The 15,851-nt window shown below is 42.0% G+C and overlaps 1 protein-coding gene across 8 annotated transcripts in view; it reads left to right on the forward strand.

Annotated features, from left to right (window-relative positions):
* Positions 1 to 240: 240 nt before the first annotated feature.
* The window catches only part of MYO5A (myosin VA), a 217,738-nt gene continuing 202,127 nt past the window's right edge, over positions 241 to 15,851 (forward strand). For 6 of the 8 annotated variants that reach the window (XM_032297421.1, XM_032297424.1, XM_032297419.1 and 3 more), the window contains exon 1: positions 402 to 496. In XM_032297421.1, coding sequence (XP_032153312.1) covers positions 470 to 496 — 27 coding nt within the window. In that variant the 5' untranslated portion in view covers positions 402 to 469. Of the gene's footprint in view, positions 497 to 15,851 lie in introns of all 8 variants that reach the window. The other 2 variants (XM_032297420.1, XM_032297418.1) reach the window with 2 other exon arrangements.

The raw sequence follows: 15,851 nt of genomic DNA on the forward strand, positions 1-15,851 counted from the left end.
CCTCGGCAGCGCGGGAGGAGGTGGCGGCGCCGGCTGGCCGGCTGATGATGATGCTCTGTGCCCGCAGCCGATGGGAGGCAGCGTGAGCCCGAGAGAGCCCGGAGCAGCCGCCGTGGCAGCGCTGGAGCGCAGCCTCCTCCCGCTCCCACAATGCACAGGGCGGCGGCGGCGGCGGCAGCGGCGGCGGCAGCATCGCGGGCCGCCGAAGTGGCTGCGGCGGCGGCGGCGGCGACCCCCAGGACCCCGGACAGGCGGAGCTCTCGCGGCTGCTCGCGGCGAGCCCGAGAGTGATGGCGAGGCCCCTGCTGGCCGCCAGCGCCTGAGGCGCCCCACCCCGCCCCGCCCTGCGCGGCCCGCCCTGCCCGTTTCCCTGCCAGCGGCTGCAGGCGCTTCCTAGTCCGTGCGGGCTGCCGCCCAGGCGTGGTGCGGCCTCCGCTCAGGCGGGGGGCGTAGGCGCGCGGAGCCAGCCATGGCCGCGTCCGAGCTCTACACAAAGGTAAGGCACCCCGCGGCCGGCGTCGAGGACTTGGGCAGCGCTGCCCTCGCCGACAGCTGTCAGGCTGGGGAAGGGGCGGGAGCGCCGGGCCCGGGTGGGCCCCGCCAGCGCCACCCCTTTCAGCGCCTCTGAACCCTCGGCCCTACCCCCCGGTCGCCCGCTGCGGCACCTTCCTCTTTCCTGCAAGATGGTTAAGGCGGCAGAGCGAGGCCAGTCTCGGGGGTCTCCCAGGCCCTCTGCCGCGCTGCTCGAGCTGGGGGCAGAGCGGGCTTTCAAGTGGAAAGGGGGCCCATGTGGATTTAGCAGGGAGGGCCTGGGCTGGGCTTGCCTGCCCTCCTGCTTGGCTTTGAAAAATTCCCTGCGGGTGGGAGATGCTTGCTCCAGTAGAACCCATGGTTTCTCTCGTGGGGACATGCGCTTAAAATAACGTCCTGTGTTGGTATACGGTGCCGCTTCTACCGCCAGCCAGCCTTTCTGTGAGGTTATCTTGAATCCTACAAATGGTGGCCGTCGATTTTCATTCACCTTTAGCTCCCCGGTTTAGCTGCGCTGGGGGTGGCGAGCCCTGGAGGAAGATGCTGCCAGATGAACGAGAGCTGATTCACCTCCTGGGAGGGTCGATACTCAGTTGTCGCTGGGAGTTTGCAACCTGCGTGTAATCCCGCAGAGCCTTGTTAGGCTCCATGTCTTCACCATCCTCTGGGGCAAGCCTTTCCCTTCTGGGTTTGGTTTAAGGGAAGTGGCAGTCTTTTCTTTCTTAGACTGACACCAATATTCTCAGGGTCTGGTAATCTCTGAATGGCCTATTATGGAGGACTGTCACTTGAGTGCTGTGCAGATTTGTGGTGTCCTTTGTGAATATATGTAATCATGGCATTTTATGCTATACACTCATTTTTAGGTAGATGTTTTGCCAACTATGGATTACTTCTACGTGCAGTTAATAGAGTTGCCTTTTCACATTAGCTCTTGCAATAGAACTTTCATTTAGGGTCCTGTAATTACTGAAATCATTGTTTCCAAATGTGACTGAAGTCCAGAGCCCAAGTTACAGTGTGTTTTATAGAGGAAAGAAGTCTCGACTGGACATCAAGAAACCTGGATTCAAGCTGAAACCTTTTCATTTACTGTGACCTTGGACAAGTCACTTAACATCTCTGGTTCGACTTCCTCTTGTGTAAATGGAGTTAATTATATTTGCCTTGCATCTCTTACAAGCTGTTGTGAGGATCAAATTTAATAATAGTTGTGAAAGCTTTTTGTAACCTATGAATTTCTCTACAAATATGAGATATATGATTAATCTCTTCAAACATGAAATGAGGAGCTTGCATCAAACATTCTCTGAGACCTCTTTGTTTCTAGTTAGATTTAAGGACTGTACAATTGGAACTTCTCTCTAAATCTAGTAATTTCTTTAGGTGTTGTATATTTCTAACATATGAATGAATGCAGCTGGAAATTGATTAAAAGTAACCTAACACTTAATATAGTGCTTACTATGTGCCAGGTACTGTTTTAAGTGTTTTAAAAATATGAACTCATAGTCCTCATAAGGAACTTATGAGGTAGATACTAAGAAATATCAAAATCATTTTCACATGAAGAGTTAACAGTCTGTAAACACTCATTGGTTACTTTGTGTAGCCCCTCCCCTCCACTTTTTCTATATCAAGCTTGTCCAAACCGCAGCCCATGGGCCACATGCGGGCCCAGGATGGCTTTGAATGTGGCCCAACACAAATTCGAAAACTTTCTTAAAACATTATGAGATTTATTTTTTTGCATTTTTTTTAAAGCTCATCAGCTATAGTTAGTGTATTTTATGTGTGGCCAAAGACAATTCTTCTTCCAGTGTGGCCCAGGGAAGCCAAAAGATTGGACACACCCCAATTCTTATGGTGAGCCATCATCTTTCAGCTACTTAGTATGAGACTGCTTAACTAAAGACTGTGTAATAAATGTTGTTGGGTTTTGAATGCTTTTTTCCCCCAAGATAACTTGGGAGAAAAAATTGAAAAGATGTGATTTTTTTTTTTTTTTTTTTTGAGACGGAGTTTCGCTCTTGTTACCCAGGCTGGAGTGCAATGGCGCGATCTCGGCTCACAGCAACCTCCGTCTCCTGGGTTCAGGCAATTCTCCTGCCTCAGCCTCCTGAGTAGCTGGGATTACAGGCACGTGCCACCATGCCCAGCTAATTTTTTGTATTTTTAGTAGAGACGGGGTTTCACCATGTTGACCAGGATGGTCTCGATCTCTTGACCTTGTGATCCACCCGCCTCGTCCTCCCAAAGTGCTGGGATTACAGGCTTGAGCCACCGCGCCCGGCAAGATGTGATTTTTAAATGGTAAAGTTTTGGGCTTCTGTCACAGCTTTATCACAATCTGTTTTAAAATTTACCTTTTACCAGCCTGAGGAACATAGACCTTGTATTTACAAAAAATTAAAAAATTAGGCTGGGCACGATGGTTCATGCCTGTAATCCCAACACTTTGGGAGGCTGAGGCTGGTGGATCACCTGAGGTCAGGAGTTTGAGACCATCTTGACCAACATGGCGAAAACCTGTCTCTACTAAAAATACAAAATCAGCCAGGCGTGATGGCGCATACCTGTAGTCCCAGCCACTCAGGAGGCTGAGGCAGGAGAGTCTCTTGAACCTGGGAGGCGGAGGTTGCAGTGAACCGAGATCACGCATTGCACTCCAGCCTGGGTGATAAGAGCGCCTGTCTCAAAAAAAAAAAAAAAAAAATTCAAAAACCAGCTGGGCGTGGTAGTCACCCCTGTGGTCCTAGCTACCTAGAGCTGAGGCAAGAAGATCAGCTGAGGCAGGAGGATCACTTGAGCCTGGGAGGTTGAGGCTGCAGTGAGCCGTGACTGTGCCACTACGCTCCATCTTGGGCAACAGAGTAAGACTGTGTCTCAAAAAAATTTTTTTTTAACCTCTTTGTCGTTATAAAGACAGACTGGCTTAGAGATTAAGACTGAAATGGATTGAGGCTTATACTACCTTCTCCTAAATACACTATGCCTAATTAATAATAGTCTGGTCACTTGATTATTTGTTGGCTGATTCTTTTTGCGAATGGTCCTTAGCTTAATGGCAAGCAGAAATGCTTATCGGGCATCCTGTATCAGGTACTTTGCTTAATGTTGAGAGGATCTAACAGTGAACAAGATACAGTCCTTTCCCTCAACAGGCTTATAGTTTGCTTCTTACATTCTTGACCCACTTTGAATCTATAAGGGCATAAATAACCTGCTGTTACATCAACAGCAGGCAGACAGCTGGTGTGATATTTATTAGTAGAATTTAGAGAATGGGTTGAGACATGGGGAAGGTTGAGCTAATTCCAGAAATAAAAACTAGGATTGTAATTACTAGAGGAATAGGAAAACCATTAGAAGTAGTATCAGTGGATAAGCACAAGGATCTTTCCCTTGCAGAGGGTTATAGGAAGGAGGTTCTAGGGCAGATTATAAAGAAAGATGTATTAGTGACATGCCATACTTATGGTATTCAACACTGTAGTTAAATCTGAAAAATGCCATTTGAAAAAAATGTCATTCAGATCTTAAAGACAGATTGTGATGTGTGATACAGATCAGCTCCTGTTATAGTGAAGGGGAAGAGACTGTTCAGTTTCTTCTTTTCAGCCAGAATGTTAATGGTTTTGTCACAGCACTTTAACAAGACTTCTATTTGTAAATTTTTCCAGCAGTATAAGCATTTTAAGGGCAATAGCTAGGTTCTTGGGATACCATTTCTGGAAACTAATATTTTGGTTAAAACATGTTTTGTTGATTTTTAAAAATAACAGCTTTATTGAGATATGAGTCTCATACCATATAATTCAACAAATTAAAGTGTACTATTCAATGGTTTTTGGTTTATTTGCAGAGTAGTATGTTGATTTGTTTGTGGGTCAGCCTGCCTTGCTTTTGAAAGAATTGAAGGAAATTATGATATCTGATTGCTTCTGATTTTGAAAATATTGCCAGTCTTGACTTGCCAGTGGATATTTATATTGTATGTCAGCCATAGGTGCTTGTGGGTGATCGTACATCACTCATAAGCAATTGCACATTTGTGAAGTAGGGTATGTCAATTAGACCTAGAAGGATTTCCAGCAGCATTATAATGAATGGCATGCTCTTCCTCTCATCATGTTCCCAGACACCATGGATAGCACCATAAATGCTGTAGAATGGTCAAGATTACCTGAAGCTGTTGTTTGTTTGTTTGTTTTAAATTTTTTATCTTTTTGAGACAGGGTCTCACCGTGTCACCCAGGCTGGAGTGCAGTGAAGTGAACATGGCTCACTGTAGCCTTTAAGTCCTGGGCTCAAGCTATCCTTCCACCTCAGCCTCCCGAGTACCTGGGGCCACATATACGTGCCAAACACCCAGCTAATTTTTAAATTTCTGCTAGAGATGGTCTCAGTATGTTGCCCAGGCTGGTTTTAAACTCCTGTACTCAAGTGATCCTCCCGCTTCTACCTCCCATAGTGTGGGATTACAGGCATGAGCCACCACATCCAGCCTATTTAATTTAATTTCATTAATTTATTTATTTTGAGTCAGGGTCTCCCTCTGTTGTCCGGACTGGAGTAGTGTGAACATGGCTTACTGCAGTGTCAACCTCCCAGGCTCAAGACATCTTCCCACCTCACCTTCCTGGGTAGCTGAATCTACAGACACATGCTACCACACCCAGCTAATTTTGTACTTTTTTATAGAGACAGGGTCTTGCTATGTTGCCCAGGCTGGTCTCTAACTCCTCAGCTCAAGCGATCCTCCTGCCTCGGCCATCCAAAATGTTGAAATTACAGGCTTGAGCCACTATGCCTGGCTTATTTTTAATTTTAAAAAAGTTTTAATTTTTTGTTTACTTTTCTGTTTTGTTTTTAGCTGAAGCTGTTTGATTAGAAGGTCCCTATGTGTGCTAAGATGCTGAGTATTGTGACAGTGCAAGGACAATCTAAAATTCCACATTTGCAAAGCATATTAGCTTGCCTAGATGAAATAGCTGTTTAGGTCAGTGGATTGTATATGTGTAACCTTCCATTCCTTTCACATGTACAAGAGCCACATGACCTAGATTTTTTCTGGGATAGATCCACTTTTATATTTTATGCCACTGTCTCTTCAAACTATTGATCCTGGAAATTCCAATATTTTTATGTTGAGACTGTATTTCTCAGACTGCTTCTAACATCTTAAAGCGGAACAGAAATCTCATCTCTGATCATGTGCTCTAATGTGGAGTTTGGCAAGGACATTAGCTGTCACGCCCTTTCCATTTGAATTTCCTCCTGGTGTCCCCAAACCTCTTAAAGGCATTTCTGTTCTCCTAGTTTCTCAGCTTGGAAACCTCTGTATCTTTTTTCTTGTCATTCACATTCGACTTCATCTATATCAATTCTAATTTCAATTGACATCCAGCTGATAGCTCAGAGTTGGAATCCCCACTAGTAGTCTTTTTTTCTCTGTCTTAATGATCCAAACATGTTTCCGTCATATTATGGTTACTGAATTTGTATATATGTTTACCACTTCTATGACACTCTAAGCCCACTGAGATGCTGTTTTGTTCATCTTTTGTAGAGTCTAGCAGAGTGTTTTACACAGAATAGCTGCTCATTGAATATCTGTTGAGTGAATACTTAAACAGGGGAGGGATGGAATGAAAATAATGTTTTGGCATGATTAGTCCACCTGTAAGGACGAAGCAGGGTATGAAGATGTGGTTAAACAAGTAAACGCATGTTGAACAGAATGAGTAATAGAACTGGGAGCCAGGGACCAGGGAGACCAGGGAACTTTCAGGAAACAAAGTGTGAAGTGATGAATGTCTGGTGGACTGAGGCAGAGGCAGAAGGTATGATAAAGAAGAGGACAAATCTGAGAGACAGGTCTCTCTGAGATGGATTATATCTAGGATGGGAAGGAGCGGGGAGTAGGGTGACATATTGTCAGTAGCTCCAGCCCTGGAAACTGAAAGTTAATTCCTCTTTCATCATGAATTTTGACTGCCTGTATGGAACTTGAATGCTACTAAGAAATACTTCTTTAGACAGCATGAACAATGCAAAATGCTCATTATTTCCTCTTGAAATTTGTTACTGTTTTTTGAAGTGTGAAAGTTTTGTGTATTGCCCAGAAAAGATTACAGATAGTTTTAAATTCTAATGAGAATTGCTGCTGCCACATAGTTTAAATCTTCCTGGTACTTTTAGCTTTTTTTTTTTTTTTTTTTTTTTTTAATAGTGAAAGAGAACTGGAGGAAGATTTATGAATGGGCTTCCACGGATTTAACTACAACCTCAGGGGAGGGGTGACAGGAAATGCTAACTCGTGTATGGAAGAATGTGGGAGGGGAGAGATAATCTGCCTTACTCTACTTCTTATCTCAGAGGGTAATTTAGCTTCTCCGTTTTTCATTTTATGAATTTTGCCTCCATTGGGAGAATTTAGGAGTATGTGGTCCATTGCAGGATAGACTTGGATTCATTTGTCTCCACTTCAGGCAATTCACCAGTGAAGTACGAAATGCTGTTGGAAGTATAAACTTCTGGCTTATCTATGGAGTAAAGTCTGGCTGTAGGCAAAATATTATGTGGGCAGTTCCACTTCTCCCACCCCACCTGAAGGCATGTCCTCCATCCCACAGTGGTCTTCCTAGGCTTGTTCCATTTGTCTTCCTGGGGAGTTTGTCGTTTTCTACCCCAGCACCACCCCAACTCTCAGTCTTTCATCAACTTTATTGAGATATAATATACATGAAAATTCCCTCATTTTAAGTGTACAGTTTGATGAGTTTTGATACCTATATTCTGTCATGTAACCACCACCACAAACAAGATGCAGAACATTTTTATCATCCCAGAAGTTCCCTTATGCTTAGTCTCTTGTCATCCCCAACATCTTCAAGGAGCATACTGGAGTTATGCTTCCTCATTAGGGTAGAAGGAAGAGTTTTCTTCTTTTTGGTTTTTCCAAAATGAATGCTATGGTTCCACCTTAACCCAACCAGTGGAGATACTTAATACAAAGGCCTGGCATTGGAGGTCATGGCTGTGGAGTTTCATTTTCAGTGGGAGGTGGAAGTGGATGTAAAAGGAGGTTAGATGGTTTTCAATCTTTCCTTCCCACACTGACCACGTTGTCTTTATTAATGATGTCTGCCTTTGATGCCTTCTGAAATGCCCTTTGGTTAATTTTGCCCTTTAACAGTTCCTCTTCGCCATCTGTCTTGGCTGTAACATCAGTCTGAGTTTATGCTGATACAACCTAAACTTTGCAGAAACTTATCCCTGGCTTCTTCAAGCGTCAGACATTCTCCATTTCTCTTCTAAGCCCTCCTCAGTTGGAATTCTTTTTAACTAGCAGACATTAGCATTAAATATCTCTTTGTACAGCAAAGACTTTTTGCCAGTTGTAGAATTTAGGGATGATGTGATTATTTTTTGATTTCAAAATAATGGTTCTAAACTTGATTGAAATCAAGGGAGAAGTGCATTGTACATAATACACTAAGTGATCACGAACGTTCCTGAAGACCATATTATCTACCTTCTTTGGCCTAATGTACTACTGTGGCCAAAAATGTGGGCAAAATGCTGGACTGGAGGGAGACTGGACATTCAGAAAAGACAGGTTTTGTTCGTCTTTTGTCACATATACAAAAGCATTTTTTGTATTGTCCTGGCCAGGAACCCTGCATGTGTGGTTGGGATTTCTGTTTCTTGACAGATATACATGAAATTAGAATTTTTAGAATAGGAGAAATAAAATGATCAGAGTAGTGAAGAGGCTATATAGATTAAAAGTATAGAACTCTCTAGTTTAGAAAGATTAATGTAAGCTGGGAATACAGTAGAGTATTTAACATCCAGAATAGTAGAAGTTTGTAACATCAAATCTCAGTTTAGTAGGGATACTTTTTAGATCTTGAAACAAATAAATATATGCCATTTTAAATGAATCTCTACTTTAAACATTAAGTTTTACATTTCTGAAAGTCAGTACCTCAAATTATGATATTAGCTGAGGTACAGGATGTAAATAGAGAGGCCCTGGGTAATTTATGGATGAGAATTCTGGCACACTGACTTACCAACCCTCTCTTTAACAGTGTTAATCAGTTTACCAGCCAGAGCTGTTTTTGTTGGAAAAAACAGAAATCAAGCTCAAAGACAAAGAGGAGTTTATTTGCTCATATGACTTAAAAATTTAGGCATGGCTGGAATCAAGGCTCAGACATGGTCACTGGGGCTCTCTATCACTGATTCTCATGTGCTATCTGACACTGGTTTCATCCTCAGGACAGCTTTTTTTAGGGTTGAAAGATGGTTAGTGGCACCTGCAGATCACATGATCTTACAGCATTGGGCCTGGAGGAAGATAGCCTGATAGAGGAATTCTGGTCATGTGCCTTCTCCTTTAACTGCTGCCTGTAGGCAGTAGGGGAGGAGCACTATGAGTGGTCAAGTCTGTGCTCTCCCCAGAGGCCAGGGGGAGGACAGGGCACCATTATTGCTAATCTCATTTCAACCTCATGGGATGAATGTGAGCTGTTTGCCGTCAGAAGGAATAGTGCTAGGCAGACAAAATAAACAGCTACCCTCAGTCCATGTCTGCTGTGAATAAGTCACCGAAAATTGATAGTGAGTGAATTCTACCTCTCCTTTTCTGATCTTTGAGCAGAAGAATGGGAGATTTTGCTTGACCAGGAGGACATTAGATAATCTTTCCCCTGGAGAATCATTTTGGATTGAAAAATAAAAGCCAGGCAGGCACCGTGGCTCACGCCTGTAATCCCAGCACTTTGGGAGGCCAAGGCGGGCAGATCACGAGGTCAGGAGCTCAAGACCAGCGAGGCCAACATGGTGAAACACCATTTCTACTAAAAATACAAAAATTAGCCAGGCGTGGCATGTGCCTGTAATCCCAGCTACTCAGGAGGCTGAGGCAGGAGAATGGCTTGAACCCGGGAGGCAGAGGTTGCAGTGAGTCAGGATCGCGCCACTGCACTCCAGTCTGGGCAACAGAGCAAGACTCCATCTCAAAAAAAAAGAAAAAGAAAAAGAAAAGCCATGGAGCACTGGTGCAAGCAAATGTTACTAATAGCATGATAGAAATTAAAATTTTAAAAATTAGTTTTATTCAGTCTTCTATTTTTATTTTTCATTTATTATTATTTTTATTTTTTGACAGGGTCTCATACTGTTTCCCACACTAGAGTGCAGTAGCATGAACATAGCTCAGTGCAGCCTCGAACTTCTGGGCTCAAGCAGTCCTCCCAGGTTAGCCTCCCGAGTAGGTGGGACTGTTGGCACGTGCTACCATGCCTGGCTAATTTTTAAAATTTTTGTGGAAACAGACTCTCACTTTGTTTCTCAGGCTGGTCTTAAACTCCTGGCTTCAAGCAATTCCCCCACTTAATTATACCCGAAGTGCTGAGATTACAGGATGGAGCTACCGTGCCCAGCCATTGTTCAGTCTTAATTTTGGGGCTATGAACCCTATGTTACCTTTCTTACTGCTTTCTTTCTACCGTATTTCCTCAGCATTTTATTTTCCCTTATTTTGTTCACATCCTTGCTTGGATACATTATTCTCTTCCCCCATTTTCATTCAGAGATAAGTTGCACAATTTCTTGTTCCCTCTTTTTTGTCTGTCCGTCATCCCTTGTTAATGTCTGGTGGTGGTCTGTCTTCTGCTCTCTTCCTTCCACCCTTTCAACCTCTTTATCTCCCTTATGCTCTGTTATTTGTTATAACCAAGTATATATATATATATATATGCCCCACACCTATAATGGAGTAAAATAAGTTACTAAAGAGTGAATCGTTATTTCTTAACTTAGCTTGAGGACAGAACTTCATTTGTGCTTTTGCTTTATTACCACTCCCTTTTCTGACATCATAAAGGAAGTAATTTTTTATGAGTTTGCATAAATCATTTTCTATGTATGTGAGTGTGTGTGTGTGTGTTTCAAATAAACACCTTCGTGTTAGACTAGTTTTAGACTAGTTAGACTAGACTAGTTCAACCTTAGTTTTTAGCTTACCATGCTGGTCTACATTACAATAAAATGACTAAGATACTCCTTTAAAGATATGAACTCACCTTAAAACTATTTTTGTGCCAGTACTTAAACAACTTTTACACAGAATGGGTCTCTCTGTGCTTAAGCTCAGAAAAAAATCTTCTAGTTTGATAAGTAGCATTGTTGGGTTGGAAGCAGGAATTTTCTGGAGATGTTGTCTGTAAAATTGGGAAATGTGTATCTTAATAATAAGGATTTTGGGTCCACAACCTAGATTAAATTTTCATAAAGTCAGAATGTATATTTCTTATTTTAGAAATGAAAAAGTTAAACCCCTCAGAGTTACCATTGCATTTTAACCCACTCGTACTGTTTATACTCATTTTTTTGATCCTCGACCAAAATTTCTCAACCTCTGCACCATTGATGGTAGGCTGGATAATTCTTTTTTTGTGGGAGGGGTGGCTCTCCTATGTATTGTAGTATGTTTAGCCGAATCTCTGACCTTTATCTGTGAATCCAAGGTACCCTCCATCCCTAGTTGTGATAACCAGTATTGCCTACAGACATTGCTGGGTATTTCGGGGTGGTGGTGGGGTTGGGGAGGAGAATCACACACACCCTTGAAACCACTAATCTAGATGTTAATCCTTCGATTAGGGTAAGAAAAAGTAGGAAGAAGTTAATTAGAAAATTAGGATTAATTGGAAAAACTTTTTTAAAAAGTTGATTTATAAGCATTTTTTTTCTGCTTATAGAAATGCTACCTTTTAGCTAATCTGAATTATTTGGATAATACAGAACAATGTAAAGGAAGAAAGTTAAAATAAACAAATTATACCACCTAGAAATAATCATTGTCAACTGTTGATTTACTTTATTTTTTTTTTTTTTTTTTTTTTTTTGAGACGGAGTTTCACTCGTTACCCAGGCTGGAGTGCAATGGCGCGATCTCGGCTCACCGCAACCTCCGCCTCCTGGGTTCAGGCAATTCTCCTGCCCCAGCCTCCTGAGTCGCTGGGATTACAGGCACGCGCCACCATGCCCAGCTAATTTTTTGTATTTTTAGTAGAGACGGGGTTTCACCATGTTGACCAGGATGGTCTCGATCTCTTGACCTCGTGATCCACCCGCCTCGGCCTCCCAAAGTGCTGGGATTACAGGCTTGAGCCACCGCGCCCGGCCCTGTTGATTTACTTTATGTCTTTTGTCTGTATTCACAAATGGTAATGATTTTTAAAATGATTTTTAAACTTAATATGTATTGTGAGAATTGATATCAAATAATCATTGAAAAAAATATATCTGTCTATATATTTTTTGAGACAGAGTTTCATTGTTGTTGCCCAGGCTGGAGGGCAGTGGTATGATCTTAGCTCACTGCAACCTCCACCTCCCGGGTTCAAGTAATACTCCTGCCTCAGTCTCTGGAGTAGCTAGGATTACAGGCACCTGCCACCACGGCTGGCTAATTTAAAAAATTTTTTTTTAAGATGGGGTTTCACCATGTTGGTCAGGCTGGTCTTGAACTCCCGACCTCAGGTGATCCTCCCGCCTTGGCCTCCCAAAGCGCTTGGCTTACAGGCATAAGCCATCACGCCTGGCCCATTAAAAATCTTTTTAATGGCAGCATAATATACTAAAGTTTATTTACCGCTGGGCATTTTTCATTACTGCAAGTGATACATTATGATGAGCATCTTTGTTCATAAGTCTGCTTAGTCAGTTTTAGTCAATTTTAGAATTCAAGTCTCCCTGGCAAGAATTAGCATTTATATTTATGCAGGATAGGGCATTCACATTCATTTTATTTTAAAAATAGCACTCTTTATGTGCATTGCCTGAGGGATAGGGTGACTAGATGTCCCACTTCTGGAAGATGCTTTCTGCTTTTTTATTTTTTATTTATTTATTTTTTTTAAAAGATGGGGTTTCACCATGATGGCCAGGCTGGTCTTGAACTCCTGACCTCAGGTGATACACCCACCTCAGCCTCCCAAAGTGCTAGGATTACAGGCGTGAGCCACCGCACCCGGCTGCTTTCTGCTTTTTAATACCTTTATTTTGCTTTGAGAAATCTTCTTGACTAGAAACATATAAATTCATTTATAAAATTTAACCTTTTAGAAATCGAAACTACTTCTTTTTCTGACCATTGTCATTATTGTTGCTTTTATTCACTCTGTTTCTTGATGTTGCATGAATCTGTGCCAGAGAGAATAATTCAACTAGAAATCATTTAAAAAGAGAAAAAACATAAAGCTTCTGAATTAGTATACTTGATATAATTTTAGTTTGAAAATTACCTGATAATATGTTATCAGGACATTGTAGACATGTCCTCCTAATTAGAACAAATTAACATTGTCTGGAAGAGGCCTTAAGCATCAACTACTTGCTTTGTAAAACAGTTGGAATGGAGCAAAATATTCCCAATGCTGAAGGAGAGCGCCCTGGAATGGAATCTTTATAGCAGTCAGAAGGTGTTTTGGGATTAGTGAGGCCTTCAGGTCATTGCTGTATGTAGCAGCCCTTCCAAAGGACTAGGCTTATAGTGGTAGCCACAAACCTGGACCAGGGTTCACTGTGTGGAGCCTTAGACACTAAAGCCATAGAAAACTGAGTTGAAGCCTTAGCAGCCTTGGAAGTTTCTTTGCTTTTCTTCCTCCAGTAAAGCCTTGTTTTCTGTTGTTGTTTTTTTACCTTATACAGTTGTTACTTGTTTTCTTCTAAAATCTGTGGCTCAGTCAAGTGTGTGGTTCCATGGCAGTTAATTATCAAATCATAGTGATTAATATTTAATGAGACTTTACTGTGGGACAGACAGTATTCTGAGGGCTTTGTTGTAACTATTTCGCTTCTTGGCTTCTAACCCTCCCAGGGTTCTGAAAGCGAGGCAGTACATCCTAGAAATCAAGGGCTTGGAATCCACACCTAGATGTTGGATCTTGGTTTGAGTCCTGGTTTCGCTATTCACTTTCTCTGTGTCCTTGAGCAAGCCACTTAACCTCTTTATGCTTCAATTTCCTTATCTTTATAATGGTGATAATAAAACCTACTTTATGTGGTTTTAATGATGACTAAATTATAATATATTAAAAAATGCTTAGAATAGTGACTGATATTTAGTAAATTCTTACAAGTATTAGTTATTATTATCCTTGCTGTTATAGCTGTCATTCTTCTTTCCCTGTCTGCTTCGTTGTCTTCATAAGCTCACTTACCTCCTATTGCAACTTAGATACTGATGTTCCTGGGCTCTGTTCTTGACCTACACTCCTCTCATTGCGGCCTGATCCATTCCTGAAGAGTGAGGTGCCAGCCTTGTGCTGATGACTTCCAAACCTCTGTTTCCAGTCTACTTGCTCTCCCAACAAACCTAGATCCCTATAGACAATTGCCTTATGGACATCTTCACAAGCATCCCAAACCCAGCATATTCAAAATCGATTGTCACCTCCTCTCTCCCTCCTCCTTCATAATATTCTAGCTGATTTAATTTCTCTGTGTCTTAGTTTCTTCATCTGTATGATGGAATGGTAATACCTATTTCATAGGGTTGTTATGAGGATTAAATGAGATAGTTCATGGGAAGCACTTAGAATAATGCCTGGCCCGTATTTAAGAAATGTTAGCTACTATAATTTCTTTTCCCTGTCTGGTGAATGATACCATTATCCCTCCAGTAACCCAAACCCCCAAACTTAGGAACCATCTTGATTTACTTTCCCCCTCCGCACCCTTGCACCTCACCTAATCTGTTATCATTTCCTAGCACTGTTGCTGCTTTGTATGGGGCCCTTATCTTTTTTTTTGTCTTTTCTTTATTTCTTGAGACAGGGTCTTGCTCTGTCACTCAGGCTGGAGTGCAGCGTCATGATAGCTCACTGCAGTCTCGACCTGGTGAGCTAAGTAATCCTTCTGCCTCAGTCCCCCAAGTAGCTGAGACTATAGTAGCTGCATGCTACCACACCCAGCTAATTTTTTGTTTTTTGGAAACATGGTCTGGTCTTGAACTGGCTGGTCTTGAACTCCTGGGCTCTAGTGATCCTCCCACCTTGACCTCCCAAAGTGCTGAGATTACAGGTGTGAGCCACCATGCTCGTCTTGGTCCCTTGTTCTTTTCTGGTTCCTGAAACAGCTTCCTAAGCAATCTTTGGTCTTACTTTCTATAATTTGTTTTTCATTCTGTTACTAGTGACATCTTTGTAATGCACATATCTGATCAAGTCACTATCTGGTTGAAATTCGTTGATGATTCCCCATAGGATTTCGTCCTGAGAGTAAATTTGTTAGTGTAATGCTTCCTCAACTTTGGTGTCCATCTGAATTACTAGGAATCTTATTAAAGAGAAGATTCTGACTCAGTAGTTCTGTGACTGGGCATGAGATTCTGCATTTCTAACAACTCCCAGGTGATGTCTGTGTTGCTGAATTGAGAACCACACCTTGAGCAGTGAGGCTGTAATACATAGGCTCTTCATGACCTGCCTTCGCCCTGGGCCTGCCTCATCTCTCATGTTTCACTCCTGGCATTCAGTTTTTACTTTAAGTCAGGAGCTTGCCAACTTTGCCTTCTTGTCATTTGCAGCATTCCCCTTCTTGGCTTACTTTTCATTCATGAATCAGTTCTTCCAGACCCCAGTGTGGCTAAGATGTTCCTTCTGTGTGTTCCTATCGCCCTTTCAGTTTACTTCTGTCCTAACCCTTATTGCACTGCATTGCAGTTGTCTGTCTCCCCTTTGCTTCTCTGAGCTCCTGAAACACAGGGAAAATATCTCATTTGTTTTGTTTGAATGACAACTTTTTTGAGATATAATTCATATACCATACAATTCATTGTATAAAGTGTATAATTCAGTGGTTCACATTTATTTTTTGACTCATCATCTAGACCAGTGTTTGGTATGTAGTAAGTACCAAGTTAGTGATTGAATGTATGAATGAATGGAATTACAGTAAATTATCATTGGAAAGTTTTGTCCAGATCTTCTTTGTATCTGTGTTTTCTGGATTTAACAAATCAAATCATTCAGATTATCTTATTTATCAGTAACTTTTCATGAGCTTTATCTCTTTCACTGCCCCCTCTCTTTGGCACTTGGGATGGGAACCACTTTATTCTTCTCTTGGCCAGTTTTAATATGTCATTATAAATGACTTTCCTTAGTCTGCAGTGCTTCCAATTGTCCTCTCTCTTTTTTTTTTAAGATGGAGTTTTGCTCTTGTTGCCCAGGCTGGAGTGCAATGGCATGATCTCGGCTTACTGCAACCTCTGCCTCCTGGCTTCAAGCAATTCT

The sequence above is a fragment of the Sapajus apella genome, unplaced genomic scaffold (assembly GCF_009761245.1).
Source record: "Sapajus apella isolate SASKATOON/1434 unplaced genomic scaffold, GSC_monkey_1.0 scaffold37, whole genome shotgun sequence".
Lineage (NCBI taxonomy): Eukaryota > Metazoa > Chordata > Mammalia > Primates > Cebidae > Sapajus > Sapajus apella.